This window comes from Oncorhynchus clarkii, chromosome 12, assembly GCF_045791955.1.
Source record: "Oncorhynchus clarkii lewisi isolate Uvic-CL-2024 chromosome 12, UVic_Ocla_1.0, whole genome shotgun sequence".
NCBI lineage: Eukaryota > Metazoa > Chordata > Actinopteri > Salmoniformes > Salmonidae > Oncorhynchus > Oncorhynchus clarkii.
Genome location: NC_092158.1, coordinates 94,185,779 through 94,201,012, shown reverse-complemented (window position 1 = coordinate 94,201,012; position 15,234 = coordinate 94,185,779). Strand labels below are relative to the sequence as shown.

Genomic DNA, 15,234 nt, shown 5'->3' with positions numbered 1-15,234 from the left:
CCACAGATTGTCCAGGAGTTGGCGGATGCTCTAGTCCAGGTCTGGGAGGAGATCCCTCAGGAGACCATCCGCCACCTCATCAGGAGCATGCCCAGGCGTTGTAGGGAGGTCATACAGGCACGTGGAGGCCACACACACTACTGAGCCTCATTTTGACTTGTTTTAAGGACATTACATCAAAGTTGGATCAGCCTGTAGTGTAGTTTTCCACTTTAATTTTGAGTGTCACTACAAATGCAGACCTCCATGGGTTGATACATTTGATTTCCATTGATCATTTTCTGTGTGATTTTGTTGTCAGCACATTCAACTATGTAAAGAAAAAAGTATTTAATAAGAATATTTCATTCATTCAGATCTAGGATGTGTTATTTTAGTGTTCCCTTTATTCTTTTGAGCAGTGTATATTCTTAATTCCTTTACTTAGTGTGTGTATTAGGTATCTGTTGTGAAGCATGGCCTTGTTTCTATTACATCATATTGGATGACTGACATTCATATTCACCCAGTTCAATGTAACAGTGACAGGTTTAGGTTACTGTCATTCATATTCACCCAGTTCAATGTAACAGTGACAGGTTTAGGTTACTGTCATTCATATTCCATTCACCCAGCTCAATGTAACAGTGATAGGTTTACATAATTTTCCCCTATACCCATCATGAGGTTGCTACAACCTAGCGTACAATTGAAAAGTTTATTACGAAGGAGCACACAGGTCGAGAGACACATTGGAAAAATTAAGGAGATAGTGACACGTACAATATCGCCTTGAAAAGTCTTGCCTGCATCTAGCTGTTCTAGGGTGTGATCATTAGTCCAGACTCTTGCCTGCATCTAGCTGTTCTAGAGGTGTGATCGTTAGTCAAGACTCTTGCCTGCATCTAGCTGTTCTAGGGGTGTGATCATTAGTCCAGACTCTTGCCTGCATCTAGCTGTTCTAGGGGTGTGATCATTAGTCCAGACTCTTGCCTGCATCTAGCTGTTCTATGGTGTGATCATTAGTCCAGACTCTTGCCTGCATCTAGCTGTTCTAGGGTGTGGTCATTAGTCCAGACTCTTGCCTGCATCTAGCTGTTCTAGGGGTGTGATCATTAGTCAAGACTCTTGCCTGCATCTAGCTGTTCTAGGGGTGTGATCATTAGTCCAGACTCTTGCCTGCATCGAGCTGTTCTAAGGGTGTGATCATTAGTCCAGACTCTTGCCTGCATCTAGCTGTTCTAGGGTGTGGTCATTAGTCCAGACTCTTGCCTGCATCTAGCTGTTCTAGGGGTGTGATCATTAGTCCAGACTCTTGCCTGCATCTAGCTGTTCTAGGGGTGTGATCATTAGTCCAGACTCTTGCTGCATCTAGCTGTTCTAGGGTGTGATCATTAGTCCAGACTCTTGCCTGCATCTAGCTGTTCTAGGGGTGTGATCATTAGTCCAGACTCTTGCCTGCATCTAGCTGTTCTAGGGTGTGGTCATTAGTCCAGACTCTTGCCTGCATCTAGCTGTTCTAGGGTGTGGTCATTAGTCCAGACTCTTGCCTGCATCTAGCTGTTCTAGGGGTGTGATCATTAGTCCAGACTCTTGCCTGCATCTAGCTGTTCTAGGGGTGTGACCATTAGTCAACTCTTGCCTGCATCTAGCTGTTCTAGGGTGTGATCATTAGTCCAGACTCTTGCCTGCATCTAGCTGTTCTAGGGGTGTGATCATTAGTCAACTCTTGCCTGCATCTAGCTGTTCTAGGGTGTGATCATTAGTCCAGACTCTTGCCTGCATCTTGCTGTTCTAGGGGTGTGATCATTAGTCAACTCTTGCCTGCATCTAGCTGTTCTAGGGTGTGATCATTAGTCCAGACTCTTGCCTGCATCTAGCTGTTCTAGGGTGTGATCATTAGTCCAGACTCTTGCCTGCATCTAGCTGTTGTAGGGTGTGATCATTAGTCCAGACTCTTGCCTGCATCTAGCTGTTCTAGGGGTGTGATCATTAGTCCAGACTCTTGCATGCATCTAGCTGTTCTAGGGTGTGATCATTAGTCCAGACTCTTGCCTTCATCTAGCTGTTCTAGGGGTGTGATCATTAGTCCAGACTCTTGCCTGCATCGAGCTGTTCTAAGGGTGTGATCATTAGTCCAGACTCTTGCCTGCATCTAGCTGTTCTAGGGTGTGATCATTAGTCCAGACTCTTGCCTGCATCTAGCTGTTCTAGGGTGTGGTCATTAGTCCAGACTCTTGCCTGCATCTAGCTGTTCTAGGGGTGTGATCATTAGTCCAGACTCTTGCCTGCATCTAGCTGTTCTAGGGGTGTGATCATTAGTCCAGACTCTTGCTGCATCTAGCTGTTCTAGGGTGTGATCATTAGTCCAGACTCTTGCCTGCATCTAGCTGTTCTAGGGGTGTGATCATTAGTCCAGACTCTTGCCTGCATCTAGCTGTTCTAGGGTGTGGTCATTAGTCCAGACTCTTGCCTGCATCTAGCTGTTCTAGGGTGTGGTCATTAGTCCAGACTCTTGCCTGCATCTAGCTGTTCTAGGGGTGTGATCATTAGTCCAGACTCTTGCCTGCATCTAGCTGTTCTAGGGGTGTGATCATTAGTCAACTCTTGCCTGCATCTAGCTGTTCTAGGGTGTGATCATTAGTCCAGACTCTTGCCTGCATCTAGCTGTTCTAGGGGTGTGATCATTAGTCAACTCTTGCCTGCATCTAGCTGTTCTAGGGTGTGATCATTAGTCCAGACTCTTGCCTGCATCTTGCTGTTCTAGGGGTGTGATCATTAGTCAACTCTTGCCTGCATCTAGCTGTTCTAGGGTGTGATCATTAGTCCAGACTCTTGCCTGCATCTAGCTGTTCTAGGGTGTGATCATTAGTCCAGACTCTTGCCTGCATCTAGCTGTTCTAGGGTGTGATCATTAGTCCAGACTCTTGCCTGCATCTAGCTGTTCTAGGGGTGTGATCATTAGTCCAGACTCTTGCATGCATCTAGCTGTTCTAGGGTGTGATCATTAGTCAACTCTTGCCTGCATCTAGCTGTTCTAGGGGTGTGATCATTATTCCAGACTCTTGCCTGCATCTAGCTGTTCTAGGGTGTGATCATTAGTCCAGACTCTTGCCTTCATCTAGCTGTTCTAGGGGTGTGATCATTATTCCAGACTCTTGCCTGCATCTAGCTGTTCTAGGGGTGTGATCATTATTCCAGACTCTTGCCTTCATCTAGCTGTTCTAGGTGTGTGATCATTAGTCCAGACTCTTGCCTGCATCTAGCTGTTCTAGGGGTGTGATCATTATTCCAGACTCTTGCCTGCATCTAGCTGTTCTAGGGGTGTGATCATTAGTCCAGACTCTTGCCTGCATCGAGCTGTTCTAGGGGTGTGATCATAATGTCCAAACACGTGCAAACGAGAGTTTCAAATCTTCGTACCATAACCGCTGCACACAGTCAACATCATTATCAATGTCACCATATTGGCTAACGTCATAGTTAACATAGCTCCCTAGAACTAATGAGTTCGTATAATAATACAACGGAATATAGCTCTCTGCAGATTCTCAAGTGGAATAAATTAATTTGTTCAGAACTATTCAACTAATGTCTCTCTCTCTCTTTGAGTCAACTACTTACCACATTTTAATGCATTGCAGTGCTAGCTAGCTGTAGTTTTATTGCATTCAGTACTAGATTCATCATGTTATACACTGCAGTGCTAGCTAGCTGTAGTTTTATTGCATTCAGTACTAGATTCATCATGTTATACACTGCAGTGCTAGCTAGCTGTAGTTTTATTGCATTCAGTACTAGATTCATCATGTTATACACTGCAGTGCTAGCTAGCTGTAGTTTTATTGCATTCAGTACTAGATTCATCATGTTATACACTGCAGTGCTAGCTAGCTGTAGTTTTATTGCATTCAGTACTAGATTCATTCTCTGATCCTTTGATTGGGTGGACAACATGTCAGTTCCGTGGCGCTACCTTACAGAGTGCTGTTGAGGCTACTGTAGACCTTCTTTGCAAAACAGTTTTAATGACGTGAATATATTTACTATCGTTTTTTTTTCCTGAACTTTAAAAAAAGAAAACGTGTTTCATTATTTTCTGTTTTTCTGAAATTCACTGAGTAGGATGGTCTTAGGAGCTACTCTACTGGTTTACACACCTACTCAGGCGTTTGTGGTTGGAGCAGGGTCATTAATACACCTGTTTGTGTGTGTGTGTGTGTGTGCGCCAGTTTAGGATGTGTTGGTTTTGAGTGGTGTGTTATTTGGAGAACTGGCCGTGTGTGTGTGTGTGTGTGTGTGTGTTATTTAGAGAACTGGCTGTGTGTCATTTAGATTGCTGGGTGTGCACAGATTTACAAAGCACAGAGGTGTGTGTGTGTGTGTGGCAGGTTTAATACACTGATTTAGCTGCAGGAAGACTTGGGGAAACACGTCTCCACATCCCTCAGGGGACCACAGATCACCATCAGACACACACACACACACACACTAACCCCGAGGCTTGGCTGCGTTGTCTTCAGGGGTTCAAAAGGTCAAATAGTTGGTGACCTGTACAGTGTGAGGTGTTAAATGGAACTGTGTCGGGCCTTTACCCTCGGAGAGTGGGCTCAGGGCCGCGGGGCCTTTACCCTCGGAGAGTGGGCTCAGGGCCGCGGGGCCTTTACCCTCAGAGAGTGGGCTCAGGGCCGCGGAGCCTTTACCCTCGGAGAGTGGGCTCAGGGCCGCGGGGCCTTTACCCTCGGAGAGTAGGCTCAGGGCCGCGGGGCCTTTACCCTCGGAGAGTGGGTTCAGGGCCGCGGGGCCTTTACCCTCGGAGAGTGGGCTCAGGGCCGCGGGGCCTTTACCCTCGGAGAGTGGGCTCAGGGCCGCGGGGCTTTTACCCTCGGAGAGTGGGCTCAGGGCCGCGGGGCTTTTACCCTCGGAGAGTAGGCTCAGGGCCGCGGGGCTTTTACCCTCGGAGAGTAGGCTCAGGGCAGCGGGGCGTCTACCCTCGGAGAGTGGGCTCAGGGCCACGGGGCGTCTACCCTCGGAGAGTAGGCTCAGGGCCACGGGGCGTCTACCCTCGGAGAGTAGGCTCAGGGCCGCGGGGCGTCTACCCTCGGAGAGTGGGCTCAGGGCCACGGGGCTTTTACCCTCGGAGAGTAGGCTCAGGGCCGCGGGGCGTCTACCCTCGGAGAGTGGGCTCAGGGCCGCGGGGCGTCTACCCTCGGAGAGTGGGCTCAGGGCCGCGGGGCGTCTACCCTCGGAGAGTGGGCTCAGGGCCGCGGGGCGTCTACCCTCGGAGAGTGGGCTCAGGGCCGCGGGGCGTCTACCCTCGGAGAGTGGGCTCAGGGCCGCGGGGCGTCTACCCTCGGAGAGTGGGCTCAGGGCCGCGGGGCGTCTACCCTCGGAGAGTGGGCTCAGGGCCGCGGGGCGTCTACCCTCGGAGAGTGGGCTCAGGGCCACGGGGTCTTTACCCTCGGAGAGTGGGCTCAGGGCCGCGGGGCCTTTACCCTCGGAGAGTAGGCTCAGGGCCTTTACCCTCGGAGAGTAGGCTCAGGGCCTTTACCCTCGGAGAGTAGGCTCAGGGCCTTTACCCTCGGAGAGTGGGCTCAGGGCCGCGGGGCCTTTACCCTCGGCGAGTGGGCTCAGGGCCGCGGGGCGGGGCCTTTACCCTCGGAGAGTGGGCTCAGGGCCGCGGGGCCTTTACCCTCGGAGAGTGGGCTCAGGGCCGCGGGGCCTTTACCCTCAGAGAGTGGGCTCAGGGCCGCGGAGCCTTTACCCTCGGAGAGTGGGCTCAGGGCCGCGGGGCCTTTACCCTCGGAGAGTAGGCTCAGGGCCGCGGGGCCTTTACCCTCGGAGAGTGGGTTCAGGGCCGCGGGGCCTTTACCCTCGGAGAGTGGGCTCAGGGCCGCGGGGCTTTTACCCTCGGAGAGTGGGCTCAGGGCCGCGGGGCTTTTACCCTCGGAGAGTAGGCTCAGGGCCGCGGGGCTTTTACCCTCGGAGAGTAGGCTCAGGGCAGCGGGGCGTCTACCCTCGGAGAGTGGGCTCAGGGCCGCGGGGCGTCTACCCTCGGAGAGTGGGCTCAGGGCCGCGGGGCGTCTACCCTCGGAGAGTGGGCTCAGGGCCGCGGGGCGTCTACCCTCGGAGAGTGGGCTCAGGGCCACGGGGTTTTTTTTTCTCCTGTTTTTGTCCTTTTTAGTGTTTTGATCTTGTTCATCCAGGCCTCTGGGATGTATTCTGGATGGGTGTGATGATGTCATAATCGGTCGACCTCTAGTATGATGTCAGTCTGTATTGACTACTGTATGTGTCTGTGTGTCTCGTCTCAATAAAGCTTCAAAGTCTCCGTATCTCATCCCTCCAGGTGATGCCTTCCCAGCAGCCTCCAGTCCCTTCCTGCCGGGCTATTCCGGCCCCTCCCCCCTAACCTCTGACCCAGCCTACAGATCACCCAATCAGATGGCTCAGCTCTGGGCCTCACACGCTGCCGCCCACGAAGGTAACGGACTGTTTCAGACTGTCCTTCATGTTCTGTCAGTGTTCTATCTGCGTTCCTATCTGCTCGCTTCACTACTGTCCCCTCTCTCTCCTGCTCCTGTCCTCTCTCTCTCCTGCCCCACTTCTATCCCTCCTCCTGTCCTCTCTCTCTTCTGCCCCACTTCTATCCCTCCTCCTGTCCTCTCTCTCTCCTCAGCTCTCTCTCTTGCCCCACTTCTATCCTTCCTCCTGTCCTCTCTCTCACTCCTCGTCCCTCATCTCTCTCTCTCCTCGTCCCTCATCTCTCTTCTGCCCCACTTCTATCCCTCCTCCTGTCCTCTTTCCTGGAGGGAAGACAGGCACATCTCTCGCTCTCTCTCGCGCTCTCTCTCTCGCGCTCTCTCTCTCTCTCGCTCTCTCTCTCTCTCGCTCTCTCTCTCTCTCGCTCTCTCGCTCTCTCTCTCTCGCGCTCTCTTAGGCAGAGTAGGTCAACCGTGTGTCTACAGGTCAGAGGTCAGTAGTAGGGCTATCCATTCCTGGGGTTCCCACCGCCTAAGGAGTGCAGGTATTTTCTCTGTCCCAGCACCGACCCAACTGATGTGTGTTGTTGCTCTTCCAGGCTACGCCCCTCTCCCAGGCGGTCTGTACCCCAGCCCCTACCACCTCCCCCTGGGTAACCTGGAGCCTCCTCCCCCCTCGCTGGGCTTGGCTCAGCACCACCACCTCTACAACGCACCACACCAAGGTCAGTACACACGACCACTTCTAGACCACACTATGAGCCCCAAAATATTCAGTCTCTTCAGACCGTACTGCCTTCTAGACCACACTACAAGCCCCAAAATATTCAGTCTCTTCAAACCATACTGCCTTCTAGACCACACTACGAGCCCCAAAATATTCAGTCTCTTCAGACCATACTGCCTTCTAGACCACACTACGAGCCCCAAAATATTCAGTCTCTTTAAACCATACTGCCTTCAGACTGAAATACGGTCTCATTTCAGTCTCTTCAGACCATACCGCCTTCAGACTGAAATACGCTCATTTCAGTCTCTTCAGACCATACCGCCTTCAGACTGAAATACGGTCTCATTTCAGTCTCTTCAATTCATACTGCCTTCAGACTGAAATACGGTCTCATTTCAGTCTCTTCAAACCATACTGCCTTCAGACTGAAATACGGTCTCATTTCAGTCTCTTCAGACCATACCGCCTTCAGACTGAAATACGGTCTCATTTCAGTCTCTTCAAACCATACTGCCTTCAGATCAAAGTATTGATTTGTAATAGACGGTCTGAGCCCCAATAAAAAGGCCTTATTGGTCGTTGATTACATCACCTCTCCCACGTGGTGGGGACACAAACAAATGTGGATCAATTGGGGTCTCGGGAGCAGCGCGGCGTCTCGGGACCAACGCGGCGTCTCGGGACCTGATGGATAATAAATTATTTTATTTCACCTTTATTTATTTAACCAGGTAGGCTAGTTGAGAACAAGTTGTCATTTACAACTGCGACCTGGCCAAGATAAAGCAAAGCAGTGTGACACAGACAACAACAACAGAGTTACACACAAACAAACGTACAGTCAATAACACTAATGAAAAGTCTATGTACGGTGTGTGCAAATGTAGAAGAGTAGGGTGGTAAGAGAATAAATAGGTAATGGAGGCGAAATAATTGCAATTTAGCATTAACACTGGAGTGAGAGATGTGCAGATGATGATGTGCCAGTAGAGATACTGGGGAGCAAAAGAGCAAGAGGATAAATGACAATATGGGGATGAGGTAGTTGGATGGGCTATTTACAGATGGGCTGTGTACAGGTACGGTGATCTGTGAGCTGCTCTGACAGCTGGTGCTTAAAGTTAGAGAGGGAGATATGAGACTCCAGCTTTAGAGATTTTAGCAATTTTTTCCAGTCATTGGCAGCAGAGAACTGGAAGGAAAGGCGGCCAAAGGAAGTGTTGGCTTTGGGGATGACCAGTGAGATATACCTGAAACACTATACTCAGCAAATTGATGGATGAGGTGATGGTGTTGTTGTTGAAGGATGAGGTGATGGTGTTGTTGTTGAAGGATGAGGTGATGGTGTTGTTGTTGGAGGAGGAGGTGATGGTGTTGTTGGAGGAGGAGGTGATGGTGTTGTTGTTGGAGGATGAGGTGATAGTGTTGTTGTTGGAGGATGTGGTGATGGTGTTGTTGTTGGAGGACGTGGTGGTGGTGTTGGAGGATGAGGTGGTGGTGGTGGTGTTGGAGGATGAGGTGGTGATGGTGTTGTTGGAGGATGAGGTGGTGATGGTGTTGTTGGAGGATGAGGTGGTGGTGTTGTTGTTGGAGGATGAGGTGGTGATGGTGTTGTTGGAGGATGAGGTGGTGATGGTGTTGTTGGAGGATGAGGTGGTGATGGTGTTGTTGGAGGATGAGGTGGTGATGGTGTTGTTGGAGGATGAGGTGGTGATGGTGTTGTTGGAGGATGAGGTGGTGATGGTGTTGTTGGAGGATGAGGTGGTGATGGTGTTGTTGGAGGATGAGGTGGTGATGGTGTTGTTGGAGGATGAGGTGGTGATGGTGTTGTTGGAGGATGAGGTGGTGATGGTGTTGTTGGAGGATGAGGTGGTGATGGTGTTGTTGGAGGATGAGGTGGTGATGGTGTTGTTGGAGGATGAGGTGATGGTGTTGTTGTTGGAGGATGAGGTGTTGTTGTTGGAGGATGAGGTGTTGTTGTTGGAGGATGAGGTGTTGTTGTTGGAGGATGAGGTGATGGTGTTGGAGGATGAGGTGTTGGTGTTGGAGGATGAGGTGTTGGTGTTGGAGGATGAGGTGTTGGTGTTGGAGGATGAGGTGTTGGTGTTGGAGGATGAGGTGTTGGTGTTGGAGGATGAGGTGATGGAGGATGAGGTGTTGTTGGAGGATGAGGTGTTGTTGTTGGAGGATGAGGTGTTGTTGTTGTTGGAGGATGAGGTGTTGTTGTTGTTGGAGGATGAGGTGTTGTTGTTGTTGGAGGATGAGGTGATGGTGTTGTTGGAGGATGAGGTGATGGTGTTGTTGGAGGATGAGGTGATGGTGTTGTTGGAGGATGAGGTGATGGTGTTGTTGGAGGATGAGGTGATGGTGTTGTTGGAGGATGAGGTGATGGTGTTGTTGGAGGATGAGTTGATGGTGTTGTTGGAGGATGAGGTGATGGTGTTGTTGGAGGATGAGGTGATGGTGTTGTTGGAGGATGAGGTGATGGTGTTGTTGGAGGATGAAGTGATGGTGTTGTTGTTGGAGGATGAAGTGATGGTGTTGTTGTTGGAGGATGAAGTGATCTGATGGTGTTGGTGGTGTTGTTGGTGTTTGTGTTCCAGAGAGGTTCTTCCTGCCGGTGTCGTTACCCCAGCCGCCTCTCCAACCCTCCTCCATCCCCCCCAGTTCCACCCCCCAGAGTAGCTCCCGGGAGGGGGGCAGGGACCGAGACATACCCTACCGCGAGGAGAGGGAGAGAGAGGAGCCTCAGGAGGGGGGCAGGGACCGAGACAGACTCTACCGTGTGGCGAGGGAGAGAGAGAAGCCTCAGGAGGGGGGCAGAGACATACCCTACCGCGAGGAGAGGGAGAGAGAGGAGCCTCAGGAGGGGGGCAGGGACCGAGACAGACTCTACCACGAGGAGAGAGAGGAGCCTCAGGAGAGGGGCAGAGACAGACTCTACCGCGAGGAGAGAGAGGAGCCTCAGGAGAGGGGCAGAGACAGACTCTACCGCGAGGAGAGAGAGGAGCCTCAGGAGGGGGGCAGAAACAGACTCTACCGCGAGGAGAGAGAGCGAGGCGAGAGGGAGCGGTCGAGAGAGGAGCCTCGTCCATACAGTGTGGTAGATCTGACACAGGATGGGAGGAGTGGAGAGAGAGAACGCGACAGAGACCGAGAGAGAGAAAGAGAGGTTCTCCTCCACCACCCCTCTGCTTCTCGACCCCCCCAGGGCTCCTCCTCTTCTGGGCGTTACCCAGAGACTGATGACACACCCACTCGCTCCCCCAACCCCAGCCCCCACACACACACAGACAGGCTGAGGAAGACTGAATCTACCTACAGCGGTGGACTCCTCCCTGGCCCCGCCTACCCTGCACACCGGGAGCCTATCAGGGAACAGCGTGTGAGCGCGCCCACTTACGTGCCTTCTGTGGAGGTCTATGATGAGCAGATCGGCCCGATCCAGATCGCATCGCAGGCCAGGGACAAACAGGACAAACTGAGAGAAAGAGAGAGAGAAAGAGAGAGAGAAAGAGAGAGGGAAAGAGAGAGGGAGAGGTTTCCCGAAAAGACTCTATCGGACCGTCGCGCTTCTCTTCCTGGTGATTTGTCCAATCAGAGAGAGCGGGAGGAGGGCTCTGTGATCTGCTCCAACGGTTCGGCGCTGAAACGAGACGGTTACGTCAGCCAATCAGGGTTCAGCCCGGACCCCAGGGACACGCCAAAACATGCCATCCGATTGGGCTTGGAGCGGGTGGGGGAAGGGCCTAAATGGAACCCCATCAGCCCATTGGCCAACTATGCCACCAGTCATATGGCAGCTCTGGCCTCCCAGCACGGACACGCACACTCCACACAGCAGGCACGCACACACACTCATCCCTCACACAACAACCAGCCGGAACTCAACAGACCCCCTTCCAACCCCCACACACCCCAACACAGACACACACACACTCAACCCTCGCACCATAACCAGCAGGAACTCAACAGACCCTTATCCAACCCCCACACACCCCAACACAGACACACACATTCCCCCCACCCTCCGCCCCAACCCCAGAGGGGAGAGGAGGGACAGGGGCGCTACTTGGACACCTCAGCCCTGTACCGCCCAGTGGGGGGGAGGAGAGGGGGGTCTGAGGGGGGAGCAGACGGAGGAGAGGTGTCGGCCATGCAGAGTCTGATCAAATACAGCGGGACCTTCCCACCTGAACGCCAGGGGTCCTCCAGGCAGAACACGGACAACCAAGCCGCGTTCGGAGGGCTGGCGTTCATGAGGCTGGAGGGAGGAGGAGGAGGAGGAGCGGGGGCGAGGCTGATGAAGAGAGAGCTGGAGCGTCCCGACAGCTCTCGGTCGTTGGGACGCGGCGAAGGGGCGGGGCCAGGCGAGGGTGGGGGAGAGGTCCGTCACCCTCCTGTTGGGATAGCTGTGGCAGTGGCCAGACAGAGCAATACAGACTCCCAGAGACCTCTACTACTGCACGCAGGGGTTAAAGGTGAGACTATTTATTTATATCTTATAGCAAGGGGGCAACTGTGGTTCAGATATGGGGGGGGGGGACAAACAGTTTTGTTTTGACATTTTAAAACACTTCCTACAATTCTACAGTTTTTTTTCACACACCAAATTTTTTGGCACAAATTTGTTTACATCCCTGTCAGTGAGCATTTCTCCTTTGCCAAGATAATCCATCCACCTGACAGGTATGTCATATCAAGAAGCTGATTAAACAGCATGATTGTTACACAGGTGCACCTTGTGCTGGGGACAATAAAAGGCCACAAAAATGCCACAGATTTTCTTAAGTTTGTATTTAATTTGTTAAAAATTGTCTTATGTTTATTTTATATATATATATATATATGTGTATGTATATATATATATGTATGTATGTATGTATGTAAAACACGAGATTTTTTTTATATATATATATTTGTATTTTTGTTACTTGTATCCCTTTTTCTCCACAATTTCTGGTATCCAATTGATCGTCCAACAGATGCATATCTGTATTCCCAGTCATGTGAAATCCATAGATTAATTCATTTAAATATCCATAGATTAATTCATTTAAATATCCATAGATTAATAACTTTAAATTGACCTATTTCCGTATGAACTGTAAGTCGGTCAAATCGTAGAAATTTGTTTGCGTTTTACGTTCCGTATATTTTAATATACCAGATATCACCAAATCTACTGTTGTTGAAGCAGTGCATTATGGGTCACTATGTTCTATTCTGTCGTCCAAACAGACGAGGAGCGGGGGGACGAGCGAGCCCGTCACCGTGGTGATAGACTGGGGTGCCTGGAGCGTGAGCAGGAGAAGTTGCTCAGGTTAGGGGGCGTGACTAACGGCTCACCTGTGAAAGACTGCAGTGGAGGCAGTCTGTCACCTTTTCTGACCTGCAACCTGTTAGGAAACTGTAGTGGTTAGATATATAACCTGTTAGGAAACTGTAGTGGTTAGAGATATAACCTGTTAGGAAACTGTAGTGGTTAGAGATATATAACCTGTTAGGAAACTGTAGTGGTTAGAGATATAACCTGTTAGGAAACTGTAGTGGTTAGAGATATATAACCTGTTAGGAAACTGTAGTGGTTAGAGATATAACCTGTTAGGAAACTGTAGTGGTTAGAGATATATAACCTGTTAGGAAACTGTAGTGGTTAGAGATATATAACCTGTTAGGAAACTGTAGTGGTTAGAGATATATAACCTGTTAGGAAACTGTAGTGGTTAGAAATATATAACCTGTTAGGAAACTGTAGTGGTTAGAGATATATAACCTGTTAGGAAACTGTAGTGGTTAGAGATATATAACCTGTTAGGAAACTGTAGTGGTTAGAGATATATAACCTGTTAGGAAACTGTAGGGTTTAGATATATAACCTGTTAGGACACTGTAGTGGTTAGATATATATAACCTGTTAGGAAACTGTAGTGGTTAGAGATATATAACCTGTTAGGAAACTGTAGTGGTTAGAGATATATAACCTGTTAGGAAACTGTAGTGGTTAGAGATATATAACCTGTTAGGAAACTGTAGTGGTTAGAGATATATAACCTGTTAGGAAACTGTAGTGGTTAGAGATATATAACCTGTTAGGAAACTGTAGTGGTTAGAGATATAACCTGTTAGGAAACTGTAGTGGTTAGAGATATATAACCTGTTAGGAAACTGTAGTGGTTAGAGATATATAACCTGTTAGGAAACTGTAGTGGTTAGAGATATATAACCTGTTAGGAAACTGTAGGGTTTAGATATATAACCTGTTAGGACACTGTAGTGGTTAGATATATATAACCTGTTAGGAAACTGTAGTGGTTAGAGATATATAACCTGTTAGGAAACTGTAGTGGTTAGAGATATATAACCTGTTAGGAAACTGTAGTGGTTAGAGATATATAACCTGTTAGGAAACTGTAGTGGTTAGATATATATAACCTGTTAGGACACTGTAGTGGTTAGAGATATATAACCTGTTAGGAAACTGTAGTGGTTAGAGATATATAACCTGTTAGGAAACTGTAGTGGTTAGATATATATAACCTGTTAGGAAACTGTAGTGGTTAGAGATATATAACCTGTTAGGAAACTGAGGTGGTTAGATATATATAACCTGTTAGGAAACTGTAGTGGTTAGAGATATATAACCTGTTAGGAAACTGTAGTGGTTAGATATATATAACCTGTTAGGAAACTGTAGTGGTTAGAGATATATAACCTGTTAGGAAACTGTAGTGGTTAGATATATATAACCTGTTAGGAAACTGTAGTGGTTAGAGATATATAACCTGTTAGGAAACTGTAGGGTTTAGATATATAACCAGTTAGGAAACTGTAGTGGTTAGAGATATATAACCTGTTAGGAAACTGTAGTGGTTAGATATATAACCTGTTAGGAAACTGTAGGGTTTAGATATATAACCAGTTAGGAAACTGTAGTGGTTAGAGATATAACCTGTTAGGAAACTGTAGTGGTTAGAGATATATAACCTGTTAGGAAACTGTAGTGGTTAGAGATATAACCTGTTAGGAAACTGTAGTGGTTAGAGATATATAACCTGTTAGGAAACTGTAGTGGTTAGAGATATAACCTGTTAGGAAACTGTAGTGGTTAGAGATATATAACCTGTTAGGAAACTGTAGTGGTTAGAGATATAACCTGTTAGGAAACTGTAGTGGTTAGATATATATAACCTGTTAGGAAACTGTAGTGGTTAGAGATATATAACCTGTTAGGAATCTGAGGTGGTTAGATATATATAACCTGTTAGGAAACTGTAGTGGTTAGAGATATAACCTGTTAGGAAACTGTAGTGGTTAGATATATATAACCTGTTAGGAAACTGTAGTGGTTAGAGATATATAACCTGTTAGGAATCTGAGGTGGTTAGATATATATAACCTGTTAGGAAACTGTAGTGGTTAGAGATATAACCTGTTAGGAAACTGTAGTGGTTAGATATATATAACCTGTTAGGAAACTGTAGTGGTTAGAGATATATAACCTGTTAGGAAACTGTAGTGGTTAGAGATATATAACCTGTTAGGAAACTGTAGGGTTTAGATATATAACCTGTTAGGACACTGTAGTGGTTAGATATATATAACCTGTTAGGAAACTGTAGTGGTTAGAGATATATAACCTGTTAGGAAACTGTAGGGTTTAGATATATAACCTGTTAGCTTGATTCCCTGGTGGGGTTAGGGGTTGATTCCCTGGTGGGGTTAGGGGTTGATTCCCGGGTGGGGTTAGGGGTTGATTCCCGGGTGGGGTTAGGGGTTGATTCCCGGGTGGGGTTGGGGGTTGATTCCCGGGTTAGGGGTTGATTCCCTGGTTAGGGGTTGATTCTCTGATTGGGTTAGCTTGATTCCCTGGTTGGGTTAGGGGTTAGCTTGATTCCCTGGTTGGGTTAGGGGTTAGATTGATTCCCTGGTTGGGTTAGCTTGATACCCTGATTGGGCTAGCTTGATTCCCTGGTTAAGGGTTGATTCCCTGGTTGGGTTAGCTTGATACCCTGATTGGGTTAGCTTGATTCCCTGGTTAGG

General features: G+C 48.8%; 1 protein-coding gene across 1 annotated transcript in view; it reads left to right on the top strand.

Moving 5' to 3' along the window:
- LOC139421676 (trinucleotide repeat-containing gene 18 protein-like) overlaps positions 1-15,234 on the top strand; it is a 98,377-nt gene that overhangs the window by 15,894 nt on the left and 67,249 nt on the right. Inside the window, exons 3-6 of the mRNA XM_071172767.1 lie at positions 6,329-6,463; positions 7,061-7,186; positions 9,795-11,672; positions 12,433-12,514. Of these exons, the coding sequence (XP_071028868.1) occupies positions 6,329-6,463; positions 7,061-7,186; positions 9,795-11,672; positions 12,433-12,514 (2,221 nt within the window). The remainder of the gene's footprint in view (positions 1-6,328; positions 6,464-7,060; positions 7,187-9,794; positions 11,673-12,432; positions 12,515-15,234) is intronic.